The sequence below is a fragment of the Atractosteus spatula genome, chromosome 15, assembly GCF_055471065.1.
Source record: "Atractosteus spatula isolate fAtrSpa1 chromosome 15, fAtrSpa1.hap1, whole genome shotgun sequence".
In the NCBI taxonomy this organism is placed as follows: domain Eukaryota; kingdom Metazoa; phylum Chordata; class Actinopteri; order Semionotiformes; family Lepisosteidae; genus Atractosteus; species Atractosteus spatula.
In genome coordinates this window covers 21,258,083-21,284,820 of record NC_142720.1, presented here as the reverse complement: position 1 = coordinate 21,284,820, position 26,738 = coordinate 21,258,083, and the positions used below count along the sequence as shown (strand labels likewise).

The 26,738-nt window shown below is 41.0% G+C and overlaps 1 protein-coding gene across 1 annotated transcript; it reads right to left on the bottom strand.

The window, feature by feature from the left end:
• Positions 1 to 146: 146 nt before the first annotated feature.
• Positions 147 to 22,706, bottom strand: LOC148820245 (acetyl-coenzyme A synthetase 2-like, mitochondrial). Its single transcript, XM_088933993.1, has 14 exons — positions 22,266 to 22,706; positions 21,427 to 21,523; positions 17,828 to 18,027; positions 16,509 to 16,684; positions 16,028 to 16,180; positions 12,745 to 12,892; positions 11,889 to 12,026; positions 11,325 to 11,417; positions 8,315 to 8,427; positions 6,016 to 6,142; positions 5,790 to 5,917; positions 5,050 to 5,113; positions 3,508 to 3,626; positions 147 to 3,172 (listed from the first exon to the last, which is right to left on the bottom strand). Exons 1-14 carry the CDS (start codon positions 22,630 to 22,632, stop codon positions 2,993 to 2,995), a joined length of 2,103 nt encoding a protein of 700 aa, XP_088790119.1. The 5' UTR covers positions 22,633 to 22,706; the 3' UTR covers positions 147 to 2,992.
• Between the last annotated feature and the right edge of the window lie 4,032 nt (positions 22,707 to 26,738).

The following is a 26,738-nucleotide window of genomic DNA, read 5'->3' as shown; positions in this document are numbered from 1 at the left end:
GAACATACAAACTCCACACAGACAGCACCCCTGCAATTGAACCTAAGGCCCCAGCATTGCGAGGCAGCAATGCTTACCACTTCATCACCATGTCGCCCCTACACTGTTTACAGTCTGTATTATTTAGGACGGCTTAATAAAAGACATTTTTTTAAATAATGCTTTTTATTGACTTCCAAAACACTTAATGTCTTCTGTGTTAAACTACATAATAACAATCATTATATAGATAACATGCTGCCTATATTAAGGCTGTGTCTAAGATACAGATATTTCTGTATGACATAAGTGTGGTCATCTCTTCACCAGATTTTAACTCAAATTAAAGTCGATTCTTGATTGGATTTCAGGATAAGCTTTACGACTCTGACACAGATTATAATAGACATGAATGGGAACTGGAGGAAACCTGCTGATTAAGTGACTGTGTAATGTCAGTGAATTATTGATTTGGACAAATGTGTCACTAGCTGATTAGTGCACAAAACCATTCTCTAATTCAGATAAGTTGTTCAATATAAGGTTTTAAAGGAAAGTGTCTATAGACATCTGTATCTGACACAGCCTTACCCTGTATTATACAGTCCCAAACATTGTGAGCAGTCTGGTTTGCAGTTGTAACAGAAAGGAGACAGTACATTAGACATGTATACTACACAGTATCCTTAACTGTGAAAACACTGTTTTGACCACACTAATAACAATATTCCAGTCGTTATGACTAGACAGTAGGGTATGTAATAATTGAAGCATTCACAGGTATGGATGAACATACAGAGTCATGTTACAAGATGTGACATTACAGTCAATGCTGGACAGATCACAGGAAAATCATGTAAACACGTTTTGATTGAAATGGAACAGGATGTGGTAACAACAACAATAAACTACACAAATCAGAAGAGTGGTTACTTTTTTTAAAATTCCTTCACTTATCATTATTAACCAGAGACAACTCTTTGGATTCTAGAATCAAATTTAATCATATTTAACCACTATCAGGCATCCATTCAAATTGGTTGAAGTGGAGCACTGGATTTGGTAATAGATGAAAATTGGATTTAGTAATAGATGATTCTAATAATTGCAGCTGACTGATCTTTGATTAAAAACAGACCTGCTTAAATCATACAGTAAATAATGCACTGTAAAAATGCATCTTGTTTTTGAGGATGATGAAGCTGTATTAGAATGCATACATGTTTATAATGGCTTTAAATTTTTCTTTAAATAAAATATTTAAAGTTCATTGTTTAATTGACTACACAGGTTGGAACAAAACCCTGAAGGCACAAGGTCCTCCAGGAATGGAGTCAGACAGCTCTGCATTATACAAAAGTGTGGCAGTATTGAGCCACTCTGTCACCTGCCTTAATAATTAGAGCAGTGCAGTCCCCAGAACAGGGCTGTTCCTGTCCTAGACTTCAAACATACAATGCCATTCTTCAATACTAAGTACAGTAGCAAACTGGGACAGTGGATTGTATGTAAAAAAAGTTTATATTCAAAATAAAAACAGCTGCGAGTGATTTCTCTTTTTTTTGTGCGCTCGTCTACAGATCAAACATAAATCGAAGGTAATTCTACACTAAAAAGAAAAAAAGGTGACCAAGCCTTTCGGCCCAAAATCCCAGAAAGCTATAATTCCACTCATTCTCCTCATCATGGAATTACTGTAACTGCCACTTGCACCTCTTCCGTTCTGTTTGACAACAGAGTCTAGTTATTATTTTTTCTACAGTATTATTGTATAGTCCTAATTCACTGGTGCCAAATATCAGTATTAATTTCATTAGTGATTACTCTAATTAGTTTAGTTATTATTATTTAAGGTGGGTAGCTGCGTCAGCATGCGTAGGCTGCAAAGGAGCAAGTAATAGGTTTATTCCATGCTGAAAAAAAGAAGACAGAAAACACAACGTTTCGGCCGTGGAGCCTTCTTCACCATTATAAATGAACAATTGTGACGATGAAGTACTGTACCTGAGATATTCTGGTGTAATTCCTTTAGTATTCAGATCAAATTCTGATTCATCTGTAGTCTTTTTAAAGAGCTTCCCTTTTCTACTTGTTTAACAAGTACAGTAGCTATCTCGTACTACTGTCCCTTGTGTAACAATTGACCATTCACAGCGTATTAGTGAAGTTCACTTGAGGTTTCTGACAAAAACGAACCGCATTCCTGTTTTATAATGAACATTTCAGGACCAAAGAAAAATAAAAAGTATATTATTTTATTTCAGTGAAGCATATTACTAATGGATAAGTAAAATGTTTAGTTTTGTATACTTACATTTGATAAATTGACCCGTAGAGGTGTACAGTAATACCAGATATGAAGTTAGGATACTGTTAAGATTTTCAGTCAGTATGAAGTATAGAAACTGGGAAATAAATCAGATAAAATTACTGATAAATCTGATATCAATAAATTACATTATCAGTAATTTGATTTAATTCCTTTTTCCCAAATATTGCTTGACTATTACGTTTTATTTTAATATCAACATAAGTGATAGTAAGTAGGTTTGACTGATTGTTCTTTACGTATTTCTAAGTCCATATAGAAATATGTTTAGATTTACATTTTATATAATGCGCTGTATTCTTATAGGTGTATGTCTGTTACACAGTATACTGTATATACAGAATATTATATATACAGTATATACTGTATATAATCTGTCAGAGACACAAGTATTATTATTATTCATTATTCAAATGACATTTCATTATCATTATACACAAATAATAATTTTATTTTATTGTTATACTATATTTTATTCATATTTAATCTTTTTGAGGTTGTTTTGACACTAATCTAGGGTACAAATGCAGATAAAGAAACTGGGTTTTGACAGGTGAGCCAATACTTACAGCTGCAGTTCCACAGTGTCTTTAATGACTAAGCCCTGTCTTTTAGCCAGAGAAACACTGCCAGCACTGTTTGCTGAGGGACATGTTGGTATGACCAAGAGGCAGCCGTCTGCTTTCAGCTCCCCTGAGAGCCCAGGCTCTTATGTTGGGTGAAAGTCTCCACAATCTCTGCGATCACACTCGGGTCATCCAGCGTTGTCACATCCCCAAGGTCGCTGGTCTGACTGAGAGCTATTTTCCTCAGCACTCTTCTCATGATCTTGCCAGACCGAGTCTTGGGCAGCCGTTTGACAATCTAAAAATTGATTGAGCAGAAAAAAATCCAGTCAAAAACACTGCTTTAGGGGAAATGGATAGTACTGTTGCAAACAGAACCTCTCTCTTTTTTATGTGCCAGTTTGGTGACAAATGTACACTTTGATGGTATTCATACATATTTCTACTACGCTGGTAATGGTTTCCAAAGAACTGACTCAGGAGGGTGAATGCAATCAACATATTTAAGAACATGTTCAGGTGGGGAGCTGCGTTACGCTATTATTAAATACATCAGTGCATAACTCTGCACCATCAGGGAAAACTGTACAGTTCTGTTCATCACTGCATATTTCATACAAGACTTGTTCTTACCAGAAAGTCATCAGGAACAGCATACTTGGCGATTTTGGAAGCAACCAAGGCCTTCAGTTCTTCAATGACCACAGCCTGACTGAGGGAAATGTCCTTTAACACCACAAAAGCAAAGGCAGCTGGAGAAACAAAAACAGCAAAAAAAGCAAGATCACACAGTAAGAGACTATATTAAGGCAAACTGTTAGTACAGTTTCAGCAGGACGACAGATATACTGTAATACCATAGCCGCATGCAGAATAAGACTATGAATTTAGAATAAGACTTAGGCTATATTTTACCAATACTAACAAGGTCACTTGTGAGTGCACATTTCTGGCACCAATAGCAGATTTGCTTGTGCAATTGTTACTGTAAACCTTTGGTGTACGGGTCTCTGTTCAGTCCTTCGTAGCTAAACTTCTCAAATGACAGATTTATGTCCTATTGTGAAAACGATCTCGGCACAGACAGATGTGTCATCAGTTACTTTTTTTACACAGATAATATGCCAGCTCTGGGGTATTTTTAAATATGATAATTATTCCATTTTGTAATTAAAATTCTTAGTTGACATCATCATGGGATCTTGGATGGAATGTGTATTTCCAATAAACCTACCAGTATGTCTTTGGACTGTGGGAGGAAACCAGGTGTTCTGCAGCCAGTTAGTTAACACACATATAAAACATATGACACTGGTACCGATGAAACAGAGCTGCCTTTGTAGTTGCTGGGTGGACATGTAAATACTTATTGAAAATGTAACCACCCCTGCCGTTTCTGTCTTCCAGCCAGGAGGGTGCTACAAGGACCAAGATAAGAGTTTCCTTTGGCCTCCTTCTAAAATACTTCTGCCATGCTTGATAACTCCTTTGGTTATCTTGTTGTCTGCTTGTGATATGTGCTATAAGGAACCCATGTGCCGGAGACATCATTAGTTAAATATTAAATACAACAATCTCTTTTATTGCCACAAGTGCACTGAATGGCTATGTTAACAATTGGAGCTCCTGTGGTGCCAAGGTCAGGACAATGTGGGCAGGACATCTGCACTCTCATGGAGGAAGGAAAACACACAAGCTCAAGGAAAGAACAAATATGGCTGTCTAAGCCTCAGTATGAGTGGCCCTACTCTGAGTCAGTAATAATGTAGTAGTTAAACTAGTTAAAGCTCTCATACATTCTCAGCTAAACCAGTAAGTAGAAATAGGTAGCCAAGCTAGAATTAAATCCCACAGTCCTCTAGCACCTGAATTGGACACAGATACAGCTTTACTTCAACAAAAAAAAAGTTAAAGCATTATCATACAGTGTTTCACAATGCACCATCAAATTATACATTTTTAGAACTTTTCTCTGCTAAGAACACATAAGATTGTGTTGAGAATTTTTGTCACTTATTGTCACTTGTGTGGGAAGAATTCCACTGTACCAGTACCGGTTACATATGGCAATAAAGTTCAAGTTCAAGTTCAAGATGTTGCATGAAGATAGCAGGATTCAAAAATGCCTTTAATTCCATTTTTATTTTGGCCATACCTGGCCATTTTTACACCTACCTTCCCCTTTAATGTCATGAGGAATTCCCACCACAGCCGTTTCTGGAACTTCGGGATGCTCATCCTGAAAATCAGCAACGCTGTTAAAATTTACATTCCTGACATCTCAAGCGTTTTGGAAGATGCAAAACAAATGCTTACGGTGGTGCACAGCACAATTATTCACAATGTTTTTTTTTAAAAAAGATACATCTCTGACAAAAAAAATATTTCTTGCCAAGGCTTTTTGACCAGCCGAGGCATAGTGTCTTTTTAAAGATCAGAGAGGAGTTACAGACGATCAGAATTTTACCGAAGTGAAGAGACCAAAGCAAAAGCAAACATTGCCTCTTGCGAGCACCACCGTGTGCATGTGTCTTGAATATTAAATATATTTAAGCATGGCACAATTAATGAAACAGAGAATGTTAACCAATGAGTGGTCCTTTACCCAGAAAAGCTGAAAACCCTGATCTCACAAAAGGCACAAATGACCTATATACAGATGAGTTATATACAGTACAGGCGGCACAGTGGTGCAATGATTAGTATTGCTGTCTCGCAGTGCTCGGGCCTTGGGCTTAATTCCAGACGTGGGGTGCTGTCTGTGTGGTTAGAAAATGTAAGGATAGTTTATACACTAGTAGGCAGTGACCTCCAAAATATACAACTTCACCATCTTGGCGCCACATTCTTTAACACTTATGCAGTCTTCTTCATGCTGGTGGGACAGAGACAACACAAAGTCTCCCCAGGCTCACCAATGCGTCCTCAATCTCTGCGGTGCCGAGACGGTGGCCGCTGATATTGATGACATCATCCATGCGTCCTGTAATCTGGTAGTAGCCTTCTTTGGACCGGTATGCCCCATCTCCAGTGAAATAATGGCCTGCAACACAAATGGGGAAGAGAGAAAGACAAAATATCTGTCTGAACAGGCAAGAACACTTAGTGATCTAACGGGAAATGGATTTAAGGTTGACCAACCTGGATACGGTTTGAAATAAGCGTCTACAAATCTCTGGTGATCTTTATAAATGGTCCGTGCCAGGCCAGGCCATGGCTGAACAATGCAGAGTGCACCAGAGACATCATTCCCAGTCAGGGTCTGCCCCTACAGGAGGATACAAAGGAAAAACCTATAAGCATTTTTCCCTAAAAATATTTCTCATTCCCTACTACCACATAAGAAATACTGCTTATTCCCACATTTAGATGTAAAGAAACCAGGAGAAGTCAGAAGACACAAACTCCAATAATCTAAAAGACTCATTAATGGTACAGTATGTTTGGCTTTAACCTGTTTATGACGAGAGATGACTTTACATGTTTACATGATCAACCAAAGCTGGCAAAAGAACAGAAAAAAACAAGTCAGTCAAGCCTGTTAAGCTGCTATACCCCAGCCTGTTTTAATTGTGTCATTAAAGAGGTCAGGATTCTCTGCCCTGTCTGACCCTGGAGTCAGTCCCTCCAACCCCTCGGTGTGACAACTGAAAAGCGCGTCTGTCAAGAGACAGTGGGATTAGGGTGGATTTGTTTAATGACCTGGGCGCAAGATTGTTATTGTGGAACTACAAGGAAAATCAGTAGATGTTCCAGCGTGGCTGAAGCCTCTATTTCTGGGGCAAGCCAGTGTTGGGAATTAAGTGAGACACAGCTTCTGCGGCTTCATATTAATCCACAGCTCCACAATGCCGTGTTTAATTCAGGATGTCTCCTTTCACACACACTAGTTTTGAAAGAAGAACATGAAAACTGGGAGAACTGAAGAGCTCTTCATTTTCTTTCTTGTAATGAACATCTAGGCAGGCTGGTAAGATCACGCTAAATCAAACCTGCAAAGACGAGCAGTTTGTTTGCACTGAGCTAAAATACTCCTTATTCACAACAGGGTAGAGACCCAAAATATTTTGGTACTTGGAGGTGTATATTAGTGTACCATATTCTCAGATGACATACATCTAATGGCTCAAGTGCCTCTATATGTATATCTAAAATTATAATTAGTTCAGGTGGGGAGCTGCGTCAGCATGCGTAGGCTGCAAAGCAACAAGTAATAGGTTTATTCCATGCTGAAATGAGGAAAAACAATGTTTCGGCTATGTTTTCTTTCTTCTCTTTTCAGCATGGAATAAACCTATTAATTGTTCCTCTAAAATTATAAGGTAGGTTAAGATTAAGGTAAATCTAAAAATGGTTAAAATGTCATCATTACATGGAATATTGATTAAACCCTCAAGAAGGGCTTCTTTAGAAAATATATTTGTGAAGAGAATAAGGTAAGAGCCCATTTTAGCAGGGGACATCTGCAGGAAAGACACAGTTAATGTTGACAAAATGCAAGGAAACCATAAAATGAAGCTCCTGTAATTTGCAATATCCTACGGAGCAGCTTATCACTAATACTGTAACACACAGCCAGGAGCAAACGCGAGCCAGCGATCCCATCTCTCACGATTCTCTAATTCTACATGCGATCACACTGCTGGCACAGGAGGCCATATGGACAACACTCTTCCCATAAGCCACTTTTTGAGGTGGATTATTACCAGTTGATTATCTCTCAAACCTCACCCGCTTGCTCTCTGATAAGGACCATACCCTGCCTCCTCCTCCCTCCCCCCACCTCTCCCCCTCTGACAGATATACCATCGAAATCCCTGGGGATACTGCCGCTCTCCTCTCACCCTCGTTCACTCATTCACTGTCAGAGAGCCACTTCATCTTGATAAGGGTCACGGCAGCCCAGGCCCCATGTCAGGAGCACAGAGTGTGAAGCAGGACTACACCCTGGGCAGGAAGCCAGCCTAACACAGGGCACACACGCAATTTAGAGACGCCAGTTATCCTAACCTAACCTGTATTCGGAAGGTGGGAGGGAACTGGCGCTCCTGAAGAAAACCTACACAAACACAGGGAGTTCATGCAGATGGATCCCCAGTCCAGAATAAAACCCAGGACAAAAGCTGTCAGTAGCAGCACTAAAGCTCATTCTGCTGTGCCATGCTCTGTGTTTTTTTACTAAGTTTGGGATTTCTTGGGTCTACCAGAAGTCCACTTTATCGAACCTCAGTTGGTTTTATGTGCTCTCTGCATAGATATGGATCTTCTCTTATGAATTTGCCACAGGTACTTTTTGGCCCCGTTTTTCTTTATGCTGCAAAGCCTTGTTCTCTTTGTGAGGGCTTTTCAGAGCTGTCTGCGACTCCTCTCAGAGCAGCCACCACAGCCAGAAACAGCTCACCAGCACACTGACACGGCAGGGGGCTTAGAAGAGGCACACCTTCTCATCCACGAGGACAGGCTGGACGCCGAAGAAGGGACGCATGGCCATGGCCGGTAGAATCTCCGCTCCCTCCTCCGCGGGTCGAGGTGCGATGCAGATCCCTCCTGTCTCTGAGAGAAAACAGCAGAATGACGCCTGTCAGCTCTTCTCCTCCGGCAGCTGGCCACACACGGAGATTACACTGAGACGAAAACGGTCACTTCTTGCACACTGGAATGGGATATTGAACGACTTTTGTCCTGCTTTACAGATAAAACAGATATCCATCCATTTACTCTCCACTTTATCCAATAATTGGCCATTGCAGGGCAGACTGACACGAACACACTCACACCAGGGACATTTTAACTGCCAGCAGGTCTTTGGACTGTCAGAGGAAACCCACACAAACACAGTGAGAACATGCAAACTCCACACAGACAGCACCCCAGGTCTGGAACTGAACCCAGGACCTCAGTGCTGCAAGGCAGCAATGCTAACCACAGCTGCCTGAAAATACATATAACATTTGTAATTCAGAATAAGAGAATTGCTTGGCATAATCTTATCCTGATCTTAATACTAATAACAGATCAGCCCGTTTCTGCTGGAATCATATGAAGAAAGCAAAGGAAAAGCCAAATTTTGCAAAACTGACCATAGGGTAGCATTCCAAAACAGTGACATTCAAAACTTTGTTAAACAAATGACGTTGTGCTTTTCAGTGCTTTTCATATATACAGTATTCTGCTACTATCCCTTTCAGAAGTCCTTTCAGGCAATTCCTTGCAGACAAATGGCAAGTTCAGCGACCCCAGCAAACAAGTTGCATAGAACTACTATTAACCTTTTGTAACAAGCAAAAAAATAATGCGATACGAACTGCAGATTTAACTTATACAGGACAATGCCTCGCTGCTCTGTTTTGGTAGAGTGTGCAAAGCCTTTATACAGTATTTTACACAGATCATCTTTTAGGAGTAGATCTTGTAGGAGAAGTGTGCTTTTAAAGTTAGAGGAAATAAGGAGTTCAATTGTAAAATGGGATAAAAGTCAATAAGAATTTACATTTTTTCCTTAAAATACTCCAATACACAGTACTTAGATGTATAGAGGTAATTACATTATATTACTGACGTAAAAAGGGCACCTCAAAATGTTTAACACTGTGATTTAAGTTTTGACTTTAGCCAAACTTCTTAGGCATTAGAAAGGCCTGGTGAAACACAACACACTGGGTGATTCTATGTGAACGCTGCATAAAAAAATCTCGAAAGGTTTCATTCAGCTTCTCAGGCCATCTGAAAAGCAATTCAATTTGTAAGTATGCATTAGACATTCTGAAATTTATCAGGCAATTAGGCACCAATGTATAGAGTTACCCTCTTGTACAGCTCCTAATGACACCAGCATATGGCATCAGATGTGCCAGAATGGATCAATGGCATTTTAAAGGGACAGCATTTGCATTCTTGTAAAAAGACCTTCATGCATGTAGGCTTTATGCTTTAGAAATTGTTAATTAATTTGCTATAAACTGTGCAGCTGTTCTTCATGCTTATCATTCTTCTAGTTAAGCCAGTGATAAACAGAGTATCAGACAGAATTAGTGACAATACTGCGCGGACCAGCGCAAAAGCCATGCATCTGACACCAAGAAGAACACATCACGCCGCCTGCTGGCCTTGCTGACACACTGTGTCAATAACTAACCATGTCAGTGCTTGCAGACATTTTTTGCTTTTTTCTGTTTTATTGTTTGTAACATACAAGACAGGTAAAATACTGTATAAGTCAGGCTCTGTGTGCACTGTCAGTTCCCTGAGTGTTAATATAGCACCTATAATGCCTGCACTTGCAGCACAAGCCATTAGATCAGACCTGCTGTCAGGGGTGCAGCAACTCTGAACACCCAGTTCACACAGCCGAAGCAAGGCTTACTATACCCAACAGACAGTGCCCTTTCTGCAGAGAGCCACCCACACATCTCTGCATTTAGAAATTAGTTGGTTCCATTAGTGATGTTTCCACACAGTCCAACTCTCTTCTTGTTAACGGAGTTTAATTTTTATTACTTTTTTGTCACTGACAGGCTGAAGGAACTGAGTATTTTAAGTCTGGAACAGAGAAGTACACAAGGGAACCTGATACAAGTATTCAACATTCACATTGACAAGGTCAGCCCAGCAGATCTCACCAGGATGAACACCAAGATCATTCAGGGGGCACAAGTGAAAACTAAGTGGAAGTGCATTTCAAACCCAGAACAGGAGGCACCTCTTTACCCAGGGAGTGGTGGGAGTGTGGAACAAGCTACCCAGCCACGTTGGGTGGGATCCTGGGATCCAATAACTACTCACTACCAAACAGGCTAGATGGGCTTGATGGCCTCCTCTCATTTGAAAAGTTTCTTATGTTCTTATTCCACATCACTTTTTAACTGAACTGAATTACGTTGCACCTTTTTTCAGTTTTCCAAGAAACAAGTATTACAGTGTGGTTTTCTCTGAGTGCAAAGCAAGATCACCTTGCTACACTGACAAATGAAAATCAATAATTTGATTTATCTGTAGATCTGGTTCCTCATTGACTTTGCGTTCCATTAATGTTTTATTCCAGGACATGACAGACATACAAAAAACAGCATGGCTCTGGGCACGCACTGCATGCTTTTATCTACAGCATCCTCTGATGCCGAGCTCGAGCTGATTTGCATATTAACTCTCAACATCAGAGGGCTGAAGCTAAAACAAGATTCAGCGCAGGTCAAAATACAAACATCTCCATCTTCCATGTGCGCTGTTTCCCCACTGTGCCACGTGCAGTCGCTGATGATGTCCGCCTGTTCGTCCCGTGACACACTAAGAGGAGGATCGTGCATTCCTTCGCATGCACGGTTCAGTAGAAGAGCATCTGAGAACACATTACTGGTAAAGCAAGAGGAAAGGAGCACACTTGGAAAAGCAGGTACGATACACACTCTGGCGGCAGAATGAAGGAAGATGGGAGATGTCTGCAAGCGGTTTACCTGTCTGCCACCATGTGTCCACCAGGGGGCACTTCCCATCCCCAACGACATTGTAGAACCACTCCCAGGCTTCGTGATTGATGGGTTCTCCCACTGCAGCGGTACAAGAAATACATTTCTGTCCTGTTCACTACAGCCATTCCTGTCATTACTTGGACTATGCGGAACAACATATTTGGCACGACTCACATGTGGTTTCCCCAAAGCCGTTTTGCATCCTGCAAATTACCATTTAGTACCACCCTGCACATTTTTATGTACCTTTAAGTTCTGTACTTCACAGCAAATTTTATCCACAACATCAAAATCCTCAAAGGCACTGACAACGTCAGTCCAGTGCACATTTTCAGAATACACAGTGAAACAGCAACTAAAGGACACAAGTGGACCCTCCGTGCAAGTGCACCGAAAACTGAGAGCAGGAAGCACTTCTTTCTGCAAAGGAATGTGGGAATGGGGAACAAGATTCTAAGCCATGCTGTTGAAGCCAAAACCGAAAGGCCTGCTCGCATCAGTAGCCCTTCCTCAACCAGGTGTGTGCTCATTCCTTCAAGCTGCACAAACCTGAGCCCAGCGTTTTCAAAGAGGATCGGTCGTACTTCTTCACCCAGTTATCCCCATACTTCAGCAGGAGCCTGATGGCTGTGGGGGCTCCATAGAACTGGTTAATCCTCAACCGTTCCACAGTCTCCCAGTACCGGCCTGGAACACAACACACAGCTCCTGTATGTAGCGCCGAGACCTGGGCCTTAAATCTGTGCACATTTCCCCTTCACAGCAGAAGGTTAAAAAAGGAGCACAATCTGTGGCTAGTTTCATACACAAATCTCTTATTTTAAATAAAGCGTTACCAGAATTTTCTGAACTCTCATTAACAGTGCCTATACAGTACTTCTAACTCTTAGAAAATAATGATTCAACAGAAATCCAGCAACCTCTTCTCTCCCTTTACAACAGACCGGTATGTTAATTACTCAACCTCTCGAATTTATTCCACATTCATTCACACTCTGAGATCCTGGCTTTAAAGACCTGGAAAATGACAGTGAATTTGAATCCCAGAGATTATATATTCTCTTTTTCTCGCTTTTTAATTAATTAAAAGCTTTATTAATAACTTTAAACATATATTTCTATCTATTCAAACATAAAATGTTTCAACATACTGTACATAGCCCACTCCTTTGTTTATTACTGGCAAAGTCCTGTAACTTTATTAACTGAGATGATGAATAAAACTGGAGAGAAGCATTTTAACTTGGGACTTTGAGCATTCCATCAACTACCCATACAAGCTAAACACTCTGCCAGGTTAATGTATATCCAGGAGCTCTTAGTGTCTGACAAACGCAAATACACTGAAAGCAATAATCAGAAAAGGTATTTCTGCACATCCTGCTAAAAGACTTATGTATCTCACCAGGGTCTGGGTATATAGGTGTGCTTTCAAACAACACGGTGGTGGCACCATTGCAGAGTGGGCCATACACCACGTAACTGTGACCAGTGATCCAGCCTATATCTGCCACACAGCCGAAGATATCTCCCTCCTGGTAGTCAAATACATACTGAAAGACACAAGAGGAAGGAGCTGGTTTTGCAGGGCTCATTTTCCAGCAGCCAAACAAAGAAAGAGAAACACTGTCGTACAAAATATCTTTTCTGATAGGAGAGTATTTTATGGTGTACACAGTGAGAGGAATCATGTAAAAGCTTCGCGATAACTATTTTCATGCATACTAAATTAATTTAGCATTTGATAAAATTATATGATATGTGTGTAGTGCAGCACGGTGGCCTAGCAATTAGATCTGCCGCCTCACAGCTCATGGATTTCAGACTCAGGCACCTTCTGTGTGGAGTCTGCATGTTCTACTATGGACTTGCAACCATTCCAGGGTGCAGTCCAGCTACATACCCTGTACCCCCAGGACAGGCTGGCACTGGGCTGCCCTGGTCCTTACCAGGAAAAAGCAGTTTTCTGATAATAGATGGATATATATATTTTATATACTAATACTGTACATAGAAACACAAAATGTATTTGAACCCCCAGTTAATATATATGTACTTTCTATCATAAACCTGTCTGTTAAATGATACTGCAAAGTGCCTATAGAAAATAGAGATCATAAATCCTTTTGTTCTCCTTATTACAGAGTATATGTTGATCAGCAGTGTGAGACAAAGTCCATCCAGAGTACAACCCGAGTTCCCATGAGCAATCCAGACCGTTTTTAATCATCAAGCACTTCCGAAGACCCTAGAACAGGACCATCACCCTCCAAGGGTCCACCTGCGGGACTGTTGCAGCACAGCAATAGCTACAGGTACTAACACAACAGGAAAAAAACACAACCGTGAGAAAACTCACCAAGAAGCCCTGCAGTGGTGATTTCAACACTCAAAGTCACCAATCAATAGGCGTGCCGTTTATATGAAAGTTAACTCCCATTAGTTGGAAAGGAAGATGTCTTCTACTGAATCCAACTTAATCTCATTACATGCTCATTTAATTCTTTGGAGTTTGATGACCTAATGGGTTACCTAAAATACCAGTTGAAAATTCCCGTTCTATATGTGGTTTCACATTCTGTATCCAAACAGAATTGATCATGTTCTGATGTGCCCAGCAGACTTTTCTAGCTTATTCTGAGAAACAGCCATGCCAGTTAATTCTCTGATTTTTGTTGGTACTATTTATTTCCAAACGTAGGTGTATACAACAGAAGCACTTTTTTTCCATTTTGTTTGATATTGAATTCTTTCATGGCTTGTTTAGCTCTTTCTTTAATCATAATACTTTCCTCCTCAACTGCTGTATTCCTCATACTGTCGCCTGTATTGTATATCAGTGGGTTGCACTGTATCTCTGGATTTATTTAGATCAACACACTAACTGCACAACGCAACGTCATTACAGTTAGCTGTAAAACAGTTATACTTTACTGTGTACCTTATTTCTTGTTTTTTTTTTATTATGGAATGCCTCGCTTAGAAATTGTACATAAAACTGAAGTGTGTAATATGCTGTACATACAGTACATACAAATAGCAACATTTCACCATCTAACATGAAGCATCACTGCATTTCATATATGCGCAACTGATTGATTCCTTTTGTTCCACTGACAATAAGATTCTGTGACAGCATGTTACAGTAATGTATGTGGATTATGCCAAACGAGCAAACTCTTTTCTTTCTCACAGCGAACTGGCATACCTCAGAGTTTCTCTGGCCGTGTTCCATGCAGGCCGTTGGTTTGTTTTCATTGAAGCCTGCTGTTTAATTTTAAACAAACTCCGTGCCAAAACAAGACACTGCCAGCCAAGGCTTGTCGTTTTGCCTCTGTGGAACAGGCGATCCCTCCGAAATGTGTCTCGCATTTAATTTTGATTACTGATACACAGACTGTCAATATGGCTGAGAAATCCCAAAATCCAGAAATGGCTTTGTTCTGTCAGTAACTGTGACTCTGTTGGTTACTATGCCAAACTGTGTGACACTCCCTCAGAAAATGCAGACCAGAGCTGGGGTTAGGTCAAGACTAAGAGCTCTAAAAGTGGAAAAGGAAACAATAATGAATTTAAAAGAAAGGTTAACAGTTAGACCTTTAAGAATTTTGTTTTATTAAATGGTTAGCATTGCTGTCTTGAAACAATGGGGCCCTGGGTTCAATTTTGGACATGGGGTGCTATCTGAGTGGAATTTATATGTTTTCCCTGTGCACTTTAGAAAGTCAGAGCACAAAGAAGTCTAGCACAGAAAAGTGTCATTTTTGTTGAATTATAAATAACATATAAACATCTTGTGTGGTACAGTGGTGCACTGATCGGCATTGCTGCCTCACAGCGCTGGGGCCCTGGGTTTAATTCCAGATCTGGGGTACTATCTGTGTGGAGTTTGCATGTTCTTCAATATTCATATGGGTTTCCTCCTGGTGTTCCAGTTTCCTTCCATAGTCCAAAGACATACTGGTAGGTTAATTGCCTTCTGTAAAAAAGTGGCCTTGATGTGAGTGTTTGTGTCTGTGTGTCTGCTGTGTAACCCCCACTAACGCTGGGCTAGACAGGTAGAGTGCAGCCATTTTCATTTCATTCCGGATAATTTGGATAATTCCTACAGTAGCTAGGCTCCCAGAATCATAAGGAAGTCTGGTGCAGGGCCAGGAGCACCTCGATGACAGCAGGATATCAAAGGCTTGACCGTGGTCACAGGGGAGGTAACAGCCATTCTGACGCCTTCCAGCCCACCCGTGAAAGCAAGTGGCCCTCGGCTCTGTGTGCTGACATCGTCACCATGCAGCAAGAGGCTCGGTGTTGCACTTGATTGTTTAGGTTGTTTCGTTAACTTGCAAGTCAAGTCGGCTTCTATCAGACGCAACAGCTGTGTATTCCAGAGACAGGGTACCTCATGCTGTACAGTAGTAGGTAAAGGAACACAAAGCAACACACAAACTCAGTTACCCTGAAACCGAGTGTGTCCCAGTGAGGGGGAGTCTAGGGGGGTGTCGCTTGTTTCATTGTCGATTAATGTGCTTTTGTAGGCTGTTTAACAACTTCAAAGCGGAACAACTGTCCTGTACTGTATTTCTGCCTGCAGTCTCTGCTGTTAAAGGATGACGTTGTGAATGAAAAACTGACAGGAAGGTACCGAGCTCGTGAAGAAACAGGAGCTATACAGGACAGCTGTAATGAGTTACCTGGTGTGTCAGGGCAGCATACAGCAGATAGCCGGCCTGGGTGTGAACAATTCCTTTGGGCTTGCCTGTGCTTCCAGACGTGTACAGCATGAAGAGCATGTCTTCACTGTCCAGGGCCTCAGGCGGACACTCAGGCAGCTCCTTAGCCATTTCCTTTAAAGGGACAAATATAGATGTAAGGTGACACATAAACACCATATTCTAGTACTACTCAATACAAATGAAAATCCACATTGGTCATAATCATCTAATTCACATGTGGGTTCAGATACTGAGGACATGCATCAGCACAGCTGATGTGCAGTACTGTGCTTTGCTTCTTTTGTTCCCTTATCATTGGGTGCCTGATGTCTCCCTCTTCTCTCTATTGAAAAGGACTCCCTTTTCTCCGGTCAAGTTTAAGTTACCAAGGGAGAAGGGTACAGGAAAGAGACAGAAAGGCCTCTGGTTGTGAAGTTCCTCAGTTAAACCCTTCAGTTACCTCTTCAAGTGGTATGTCGAGGTTGCCCATTGGAACCTTGGCATCTGTCCTCTGGGCCACAAACACATGTCTGACTGTGGGGCAGCTCTTCACAGCTGTATCCACTGTCTTCTTCAGCTCTACCACGCGGCCACCTCTCAGGCCCTGGTTACAGGTAATGACAGCCTTGCACTGAGCTGGAACACACAGACAGATACAGACGACTTACAACGTGCTGTTGACTTGTGCAATTCACCTCATGTTGTGCAGGAAATACAGGGTGGTCTTTAGGATTGTGTCTATCGGATAAAACTGGCAGATTTGGCTTTTACACGAAAAGCAGTGGCATGCTTAATCAGTCATAAAAACACAAGGTTCAGGAATCCAGCTCAGAATTCAAGCACATTGTGTATGCCACTAATACTCTAAAGAGTATTAAATTAGTATTAAATTCAGGTTGGGCAGGAAATATTATCAGGAGTGTACAACACCCTTTATAAAATATCAGATGACAGTTTATCATCTGGCACTTCCTGGAGGTCTTACAAATTAACCTACTCCTTTTCTGGTCCAAACAGGTTGTCTGCATTTGCATTTTGACAGACAAGGATTGTCATTTGAATGAGTTTAATAACTTGGAAAGAACAGCTCAGTCTCGTTACAGCTCATTCGCTAATTCAGTCTTTAGATGGCAATTCTGCCACTGATGTTTTCAAGTCTTCTGGATGTCAAGATTGAACACACATGTTTTTTGGGGTGCTCAGTCGTCCACTCGTGTGTGGTGTTTAGGTACTGGCAGCAATGTGTACAAAATAAGAGTGCCCTTGAGTTCCCAGTCATGAGTTACACAGTATCATGTGACCTACAGTAGAGTACAGGACGGGTGGGTCTGCTTACAGAGCCATGGAAATCACAAGACCTTTTGGTTTCATAAAGCGCAGAGCTGAATAACTTTTCAAGCCAAAAAAAATAACAGTATTAATAAAAAAACTATAAAACACACAATCACAGGGGAAGACTTACAGTCTATTTTTCAAATAAAATACAGTTCTGAGGCAGAAGCACAATAAAAACAAGGAAAAAAAACTACACCCCAGCATAAAAAAGCCCAGAGACCTTTTCTTCTTTTGCTCTCCATTATTCACTTGAAGACATGTTCATGAGGTAAATAAGTCAGTTCACAATAACCATTTCAGTGCTTTCGTGACAACTGGAACAAAGAGCCTTATTTCAAATAAGCCCTTAACATATTCAGCAGCTGAGTGTCTTTGTTTGTGGTACAACAGACCGCGTGTGATGCTTCTCTCGTTTCACCAGCTCCAGCTAACTAATCCACCTACCATCCTGGATTCTTCCGGCCAGAGCTTCCGCGCTGAAGCCAGCGAAGACCACCATGTGCGCTGCGCCTATCCTGGCGCATGCCAGCATCGCGGCCACAGCCAGGGGCGATACTGGCATATAGATGGCAACTCTGTCCCCTCTCTGCACCCCATATCTCTTCAAAGTGTTGGCCAGTTGGCAGGTTATCCCCAGAAGTTCCCTGCAGGACACGGGCTCATTAAGGGGTATAGAGCAGCTACAGTATAAAGCAAACACTTGTTCTATCAAAACACATTTATATAATGTCACAAGCGCACACAAAGAGCTTTTATTTAATTCACAGAACCTTTCAATGCAGGACAAACACTCTTCCCAAGCAAATCTACAAAATACTCCTTTGCAAATACACTGCCAATGCAATGTCATGTGTACATTCCTCCTTAAAAAGTGGGATAACAGTAAGCCAGTCTCACATTTAATGCACACAGATTAACTGAAACAATAGTTCGAATCCAAATAGATGATTGTCCATATCTGAATAATACTGAGTGTTACCCTGCATTTGTTCAGGGCTGGGTCTTGTTTAAGTAGCGCATGACAATTTCTCGCACAAGCAACAGTAGAAATGGGCACAAGTGGAGTCTATTACAGTTTATGCTGTGTTTAGATTTCCAGAGGACTCTGAAACTGAACTCAGAATCCAAGGTGCTCTACGAATTGAGAACTGCTTGGAACACAGAATACAGAAAAACCAGAAGGATAGTAAAGAGGTAAGATGTCAGGTTGGGTGAGGTAATTAGGGGAGTTCCACACAGAAAAGATCTGTTTAAGGTTTACTGCACATTTTGCTTTACATTATTCTGGTTTCATATAGATTCAATAACCTTGGTAAAGCTGTAGAGCGTACAAAAATAGGAGGGTGCCCAGTTAATGTGTTGTAAAACCACCATAAGAGTAACAAAGCATTCAGGATTGATTAGACATCTGGTGCATAACATAAAATGCAGGTCAATGATAAGTGTTATATTCAGAGAGTAATGTCCATTCTACATATAAGGTTATCTTCAAGAGGCCACTTATAGAAAGAATCCAGGTGTTTACATGAACCTGTTAGTGTCCTTATCCTATAGATCTGTGGGTCTCCGTTCTGGTCCTGGGGTGTCTCTGGTGTTTTTAGCTGCACCTGGATTCTTCTGTATTTGTACATTTTCTGCTCTCAGTCAATGGGTTCACAAATACCCTAGTTATAGTGTGTTACATCCATCCATTTTCTAACTGCATCATCCAATGAGGGGGAGCCGGAGCCTAGCCCAGCAAGCAACGGCCTCACAGACACTCACACTTACACCAGAGTCAGCTTTCCCAGAAGACAATTCACTTACCAGCACATCTTTAGACTGTGAGAGGAAATCAGAGCACCCAGAAACCCAAGCAAACACGAGGAGAACATACAAACTCCATGTAAACAGCACACCATGTCTGGAATTGAACCCAGGACCCCAGCACTGCAACCATCGTGCCACCCTGCCCTCATTCCAGTGTGCTGCCCAGAAATATAACTAAATAGACCAAAGATTTTTGTTCTGCTCAAGTTCATTTAGTTATTTTTCAGCCAGCGCACCTGAATGAGGCAGTCCTGAAACCCAGTAATTAGCGGTGTTCATATCAATTACAAACCCTACTCGGCTTAGGAAAGGTGAGCCTCAGTTTGACCCTAGACTGAGAAGAAGCAGGAAAGAAGACTCATACCAACAGAACCCCATGTCAGCAACAGAAAGACCCATCCTTACACCCCTTCATTCAGCCTCTGCACGTTCTCAGATGGGGATCTACTAACAGGATCACCATGAGGGGATTCAGAAATACCAGTTACTATTTTACTTCTCCTCCTCTGAGCACACAGACAGACACGTGTTTAGCAAATGTAGCTGTCAGATCTTCCAGAACACAGAGCAAAGGATGATCCAGTGTGATAAACCGTCTGTTTGCACAGTCATCTACTGTATCTCAGTGGTAGGATGAGATAACTACGCAGAAAGGCAGTCCTCTCAAAGCAGTTATCCATCTCACCATCCACATTATAATAGGAGTCTACAGCTATGCACAAATGTCCTTTCTTTAGGATTTTGCCTTTATTTGCAAGTTGGTTAATGCTAAATTAACTGTAAATGAAAGTTCTCGTAAGCTGTGTTATTTTGTGGTTCATTCTGTTGAAACAGCTAATTGAGCAGCTTAAGTTTTTTTAAGCAATGTGTTGCCAGCAATGTTATGACACTCCTGTCAAAACATAACAGTATGATGTAGTAAAGTACAGTAAAAGTGTAGCCAGCACACAGTAATACTAAGGTATGATAAAGCACAGTACAGGAACTATAGTGAAATGAATTAACTGCAAGGTTTAACTCTGATAAAATAAAGGAACAACTGTAAAAAAACTGTAATCAAATGTGAAACCTCTACAAAAAAGCAGGATCACTGACTTTGTAGTAGGCTTGTCTTGAAAGATCTGACTAAAGATGTTTAACAGCTACAATGAAATGTCCTTTAATTAAACTTTCACTTTCATGTACCCTGACAGTTTCCTTCTTTGATTCTCTTCCTGTGCTAAACATATGAGACACAGCAGGCCTTACCGTAGACTGAAGGCTTTTCTTTCACTCTGTTCACACCATCGTCAAAGAAGTTAAAAAAGGCCCCAGTAACCAACTCGTGAAGGGTAACAGAAACAGATTTTTGGGTCTGTTCAACATCCGTACAGAGTATTAATATTTTTTATGTCATGATGACACGGGATGATGGTGTTTGCTCATCAGCTGTTCTTTGGATATTTTAGATACAACACTGTAGTCTTACCCATGTCTTTAAATTATGTGTTAAGTAAATGCACAGGTCATCTGTTAAAAAAAAGGTGAAATGTTGCATATAAAGAGAAAAAACATGTCCTTCTGTCTGAGACAAATACTGAGTCATTGTGAAACATTAGAAAGAGGAACCTTGGGTATCCCTTTCAAACACAAATTAACCCTTGAACTCCTTGTTTTGTTATCATATGTTACATTGAGGGCAGCACAGTGGTACAGTGGTGAGCATTGCTGCTTTTCAGTGCTGGGGCCCTGGGTTCAGTTCCTGGCTCAGGGTGCTGTCTGTGTGGAGTCTGCATGTTCTCTCTGTGTTCATGTGGTTTTCCTCCAGTTGCTCTGCTTTCCTTCCATACTCCAAAGACATACTGGTAGGTTAATGGACTTAAGGGAAAAGTGGCCCTGGTGTGAGTGTGTTTGTGAAGGACTGATGTCTTGTCCAGGGTCTATACTGCCTTGTGCCTGTTGTTTATTCCCTCGTGACCCTGAATTGGATGAAGTGGTTAGAAAACAAATTGATATTAACTTGACCTGAAGATATAAGTAATACTTTCCATGCAGCATGCAACACCATCAAGTTCAACACTAAACTCAGAGATCCCCTTCCACAGGACAAAAGGCAAAAATGCAGACAGTTTATGCATTTTCTATATGTTAAAATAGAAATTTCAGCCCAACTTGTTATTGCAAATCTTAGACATTGTGCTTCTTATTCTTCATAAAGTCTAGGACGCTAATCCAGATGTGGCCCAGACACCTACCTGTAGGTTATTTTCAGTTCGGTGCCGGGCTCATCTCTCTCCCAGATCAAAGCCACTCTGTCAGGACTCCTCTGGGCATGCGGGTCCAAACAGTTGACTGCCAGTCAATAGGGTTTCATTAGAGAGAATAACAGAGCAATGCAACCCCCCCATAGTAAGCTCTTTAATATTTCTGTGTTTTGAAAGAATTAGACGTACAATTTGTTCCTGTCTACCGCTTTTTACTAACAAAAGGCGGGGACTAGCGAGGGAGGTGCAGTTCACGATACCAGAGAGCAGTGCAAGTTAACAGCGATTCAGATATTTCTTTAGTAAAAGCGGCCACATAAAAGCTGCAAAACTTAGATGAGTAATTACCGAGCATTCTGACAACTGGTGCTTAATTGTAGCAGTTCTTATTTCTATCCCCCACACGTTTTCACAGCGCGTCGTTTTAGTGTTAAGCGATTTATGTGCCGACAAGCCTATACCTGCCACAAACTTTCGAATAACGCTGACTTTCAGGTAAAAATGTCTAGAATGTGTATTAAGGATTAAAAGGAGGCAAACGTTTTCATATAACTTCGAAGAATTAAAGTTCTACAAACAGGCGACGATAAAAATTAATACTATTGCTAAAGTTTCAGAAGTACTGTATTATTTTAAATCATACTGCTTTTTTACAAAGACGTTACTGCGAATTATTTCAAGTACGTTAAGAGGACAGGCTTATCAATAAGGATTTGCTCAAAGCTAAATGTTTTACGATGTTATACCTCACTGCGTTAGGCGAATTCATGTGGATCTTGATGATCTGTAACAAAGATTATGTGACCGTTTATACAAATAAGATCCCTTACCAGAAACATTGAGCTGTCCTTCAAGAAACCAACTGATTCTGCCCTGCGTGATATCGCAGTCTGAAACCCGACTGAAAGGCTTGCTCCAGTGTAACTTTTCTTTTGCAACATATCTCCAGAAAGTGTCCGGATCTTTCACTGATAGTTCATACAGCTCTTTATATGATCTCGCTCCAGCAAATGAACTTATATGTGGCTTTAATGAATTGATCTTCCTGCTAGAGACATTGGAGTGAGTCTGCCTGGAGCACTGCAGCGGCACCAAAAAAGCGAAATAACCTCTGCTGCAGCCAGTGACAGCATTCTTCAAGGAAATGCCTCTCTTGCAAAGCAAATACCACAGACTTCTGCTCTTATTTGCCGCCATGTTTCTATCTGCTTTTCTTGCCAAGAAGTCTCTTCAGGTGGCAGCGGGATGGGTGGGGACAACTTGTGCCCCAAAGTCTGAGACAGACATCAGCCACTATCTTTAACCCTTTAATTTCGAGGTCCGTTTAAGAGCACAACGGTCCAGACAAAACCCACCTTCGACTTTAAATTAAATGTCTTTTAGGTTATAAGAAATCTGTAATGATTATGACGCCTTAATTAAGAGCAAGTGTATTTCGGTGCATGTAATTGTAACGGTAACCTAAGATGTTGCAGGACAGCAAGTCTGTGGCAATCTGTTGTTGCTTTAAAATAAGTATTCTATTGTTTTATAGTTTTTTTTTAAACACAAAGGGAACAATAGTGAATTTTATATAGGACGCAGAAGTTCTGTAGCACCTTCTCTAAGAAAAACGTATGTATTTTATAGAACAATAAATTAATTTTCACAGTATTTTCTGAACTTGGTCCGTCTTTGTAGATGTCTGCAAGCAAATTGCAATTATTTCATTTTTGTGAAAGCATTATAGAAAAGTAATTTTGCACATAAGTAATTTGTTAAGAAAAATATTATGAAAATTATATGTATTGAGTTTTAACCTTTTAAATAACAGATTTAAAAAGTGGATACATAATTCTTTAGTCATTTTTATGACAAATACAAATCTACATTTCTCTCAAGCACCCCAACCTTTGCATTTAGATGCTGACACGAAAGTGTTCTCCAAATGTAAGCTCTGATTTTTATATTTTCTGGAAGACTATAAGCTGTTAAATGTCTTGAATCCACAAGCATGTTACACCCTTACTGATACAAGTGCTCCACATGTATTTCACTATCACATAGTTTTACAAGAATGTTTTAAAGCAGCTACTTTATAAAAGACCGTAATACTGTTTTAATGTTTACATACGGAAGACCACAGCCCATCTCACTTGTTTGCTACTAGCTACACATTAGCAGACATTTGATTTCATCCAGTTTTGATTTCTCGAAAGAAGCCAGGGTATCAGTTTCAGCAACACAGCAGGGTAACTTGATCCATTCTCCTAAAACGTTTAGCATAAAGAAGTGTCTCCTGTTCTCCGTTTTAACTTTCCATGTAGTTTTCTCTTGTGCCCTATAAATCATGTTAAAGTATTGATTCTGAAAAAGCACGTTAGGTAGACTTCGTCAGTGCCTTTGAGGCTTGAATCAGGTCTCCTGGCAGCCCACTCTGATCTAAACAGAAAAGGTTCAGTTCTTGTAGCCTGTCAGTGTTGGACATTCCCCTAAGCACTAGAACGTATCTGGTTGCTCTACTCTGGACAGATTCCAGAAAAGCAAAATCAATTTTTGTAAGGTGGTAACCAAGACGTTCTTAGTGTAGTTTTATTGGTGCATTGTGTAATTTTAACATTGTATATTGATATAAACGTTACACACTTTTCTATATATTATTTATATCTTATCTATATATTATGTCATTTTGCTTTCCTTTTTTATTGCTTCTCCATGTTGTCTAAATCAGTGGTTCACTTTATAGGGTGTGAGACAGGCCAGATGTTTTTAGATCATTAAAATCATTGAAAGCACCAGTCAAGCCCAGCCATGTAAGGACAACTACTTTTTAATGTATTCTTAATTTTACTGTGAAATTAAAATATATACCTCATAATGCTGGGGCCCTAGGTTCAATTCCTGACTTGGGGTGCTGTCTGTGTGGAGTTTGTATGTCGATCCCTGTGTTTGCATGGGTTTCCTACCGCAGTCCAAAAACATACTTGCTTGTGAAGTGGCTTGTGGTTTGTGTGTGTGTCTGTGTGTGCCCTGAGACGGACTGGCACCCTGTCCAGGGTGTGTCCTGCCTTGCGCCTGATGCTTGCAGGAATAGCCTCTGGCTCCCCTCCCCCCCAACCCTGAACTGAAAGAAACAGTAAGCAAATGGGTAGATGAAATCATTCTAAAAAATGCAATGTATTCTTAATTGGACTCTAAAATTAATATATATATATAGATATATTAATTCTATCTTGTTCATTCTATGGTTATGGCACGTCTTAAGTTTCAAGAACTGACTTTCTTTAACCCGTTTTCGATCAGGGGTGCAAGAACATATTTGGAGAACTGAAGGGGCTGCAGTAAAAGTTCAGAACCACTAGTCTAAATGACGAGTCCGCAAAAATACTCGTCTTTTTCATAAATAACCTCTTCAAGCTTGGTTTTTCCGATTTTATATCCATACCGTAGCTTCTGTTTTTGCCACCTGTATGTAATACTGCACCATTTGTTTCCATTAAACATCATCTTCCGGGTGTTTGGCCAGCCTTATCAAAATTGATAAAACTGAGAGTCATGAGTCACGCTAATGCCAGAAGAGTGAGCCTGCTTATACGAGCAAAAGCAAGTTGAGGCTCAACATGGGAGAAAAAAACTGATAAGAGAATTAAACGCATTAATATTTTTAGTAACTCTCCATAACCCTGCTTGCTTCATGGTGATTCAGGTTTCGGAACAATGCGGCAGTGGGGGGGGGGGGCCGCTGCGAGCATCGGTAAGAGTCAACACCCTCTCTGACGGGGTGAAGGCACCGGTGTGAGGCCAGCGAGAGCCGACATAAAAGGAAAGAAAAAAAAAACTCAAATTGTCTTGGTGGGAGACAAACAGCGGGACAGGAGAAAAGGAGTAGAAAATAATATTAAGGAAAAATACGTCTTCAGCACTCTCGTCACAATCCCCTCCGGGCCTGTGGCTGGAGGGCCCTCCCCTTGCGGGGGTCCGCTCGTCACTCCGGGGGGAGGAGCTCAGTCTTAAAGGGCCCCGCAGCTGCGGCTCGTCCCTAACCAGCCAGGACAGCTGCGGTTTCTAAGGAAACGCGTCTCCCTTACTCCAGGGCTCCGCCTCCACACTGAACACTCCCGCGTTTTGCCACAGTTATTTTTCCATACTCATCTCACTAGACCTAAGTGCTGTTTTTGATCCAATTGATCATTTCACTGTGCTGCTGTAGGTGTTACAAGCTCTGTGTTGTCAGTTTAAATTGTTTTAAATTCAAAGAGAGCAATTTGTAAAAATTTGGAAATGTTCTTCACCAGCCAATTTACTTTTTTGTACCCTGGGTCTCTGGGGTCATACTGAATCACCTCTGTGTCCTTGTTGAGATGACACTTTCTCAGTCGGATCACAGCAGGGCTGTTCTGAGTCTGCATGGATCTTCTTTAACTTCTTTACTTCTTTGAGCCAGATTGGGCTGTAAGAATCCTCTCTTGCAGTCTTTAGGGTACTAACTATTCTTTTCTTGTTTGGATCTAGTTCTCATTTTTCTGGTCTTCAAGCAGGAGACTCTATAGTTGTTTCTCTGCTACTACCCTGTTTTTCTTTCTCTGAGTTGATGTTACAGTCCCAGAGAGGAGCGGGCAGGAGTAACCAGCATGTTAAGTAAGACAGGGCATTAGCATTCCCACAAGAGACACCTTTTCTGTGCTCCGTGTAACATGAGAAACCACCATTTTCATCTTTGCTCTACGTTTGTTTATCCACCTCATGCGGGTATGTGAGTATGTGGGTATGGTGAGGGACCGGTAAGGAATTCTCTCTCCAATGGGTGACAGTGGACAGATTTAATGGCAGACCTTAAGATTATCAGCATGCACCCATGGCTCTACAGCAGCCATATGAGGTCCATGGTGATCTGTCCAAATAGCTCTACCATGAAGGGTAGAGGGTAGAGTGGAGTTCTCAGTCAGGACATAGGGCTAATCAGCTGGCAGCTGTGACAGATTAGACAGCACTGTTTCTCTTCCACATACCACCACAACACCTTATCCTACATTTATCTCTTCCTCAATGCCCTCCAAATAGTTATCTACAAGCTTAATTCATTAACCACTTTCAGTGTTTTTGAGGAATAAGCAATTAATCTCCTTCCTTTCCATTTACTCTCTATCGGAGACCATTTTTTGTCCTGAATGAAGCGGCCATCTTTGCCTGGCCTTCCACAGGAACAACATTTAGTTCAACCTCTTGGACTCAGGTGTGGCAAAGGGAGGACTCCTACTGCTGATTCCAGATCAAAAAGCTCAACTGGGTCCCAGTTTCCCAAGGTCCGGCTGGAGAAGTGGTAG

What these genes read in the sequence shown, in the direction of transcription:
- LOC148820245 (XM_088933993.1), bottom strand. Translation starts at nt 22,632, where the DNA reads ATGGCGGCAAATAAGAGCAGAAGTCTGTGGTATTTGCTTTGCAAGAGA. An exon ending in GGCCGGAAGAATCCAGGATG is followed by an intron (nt 16,685 to 17,827) that starts GTAGGTGGATTA and finishes TGTGTGTTCCAG; the next exon opens with CTCAGTGCAAGGCTGTCATT. An exon ending in CAGAGATTGAGGACGCATTG is followed by an intron (nt 5,114 to 5,789) that starts GTGAGCCTGGGG and finishes GCTGATTTTCAG; the next exon opens with GATGAGCATCCCGAAGTTCC.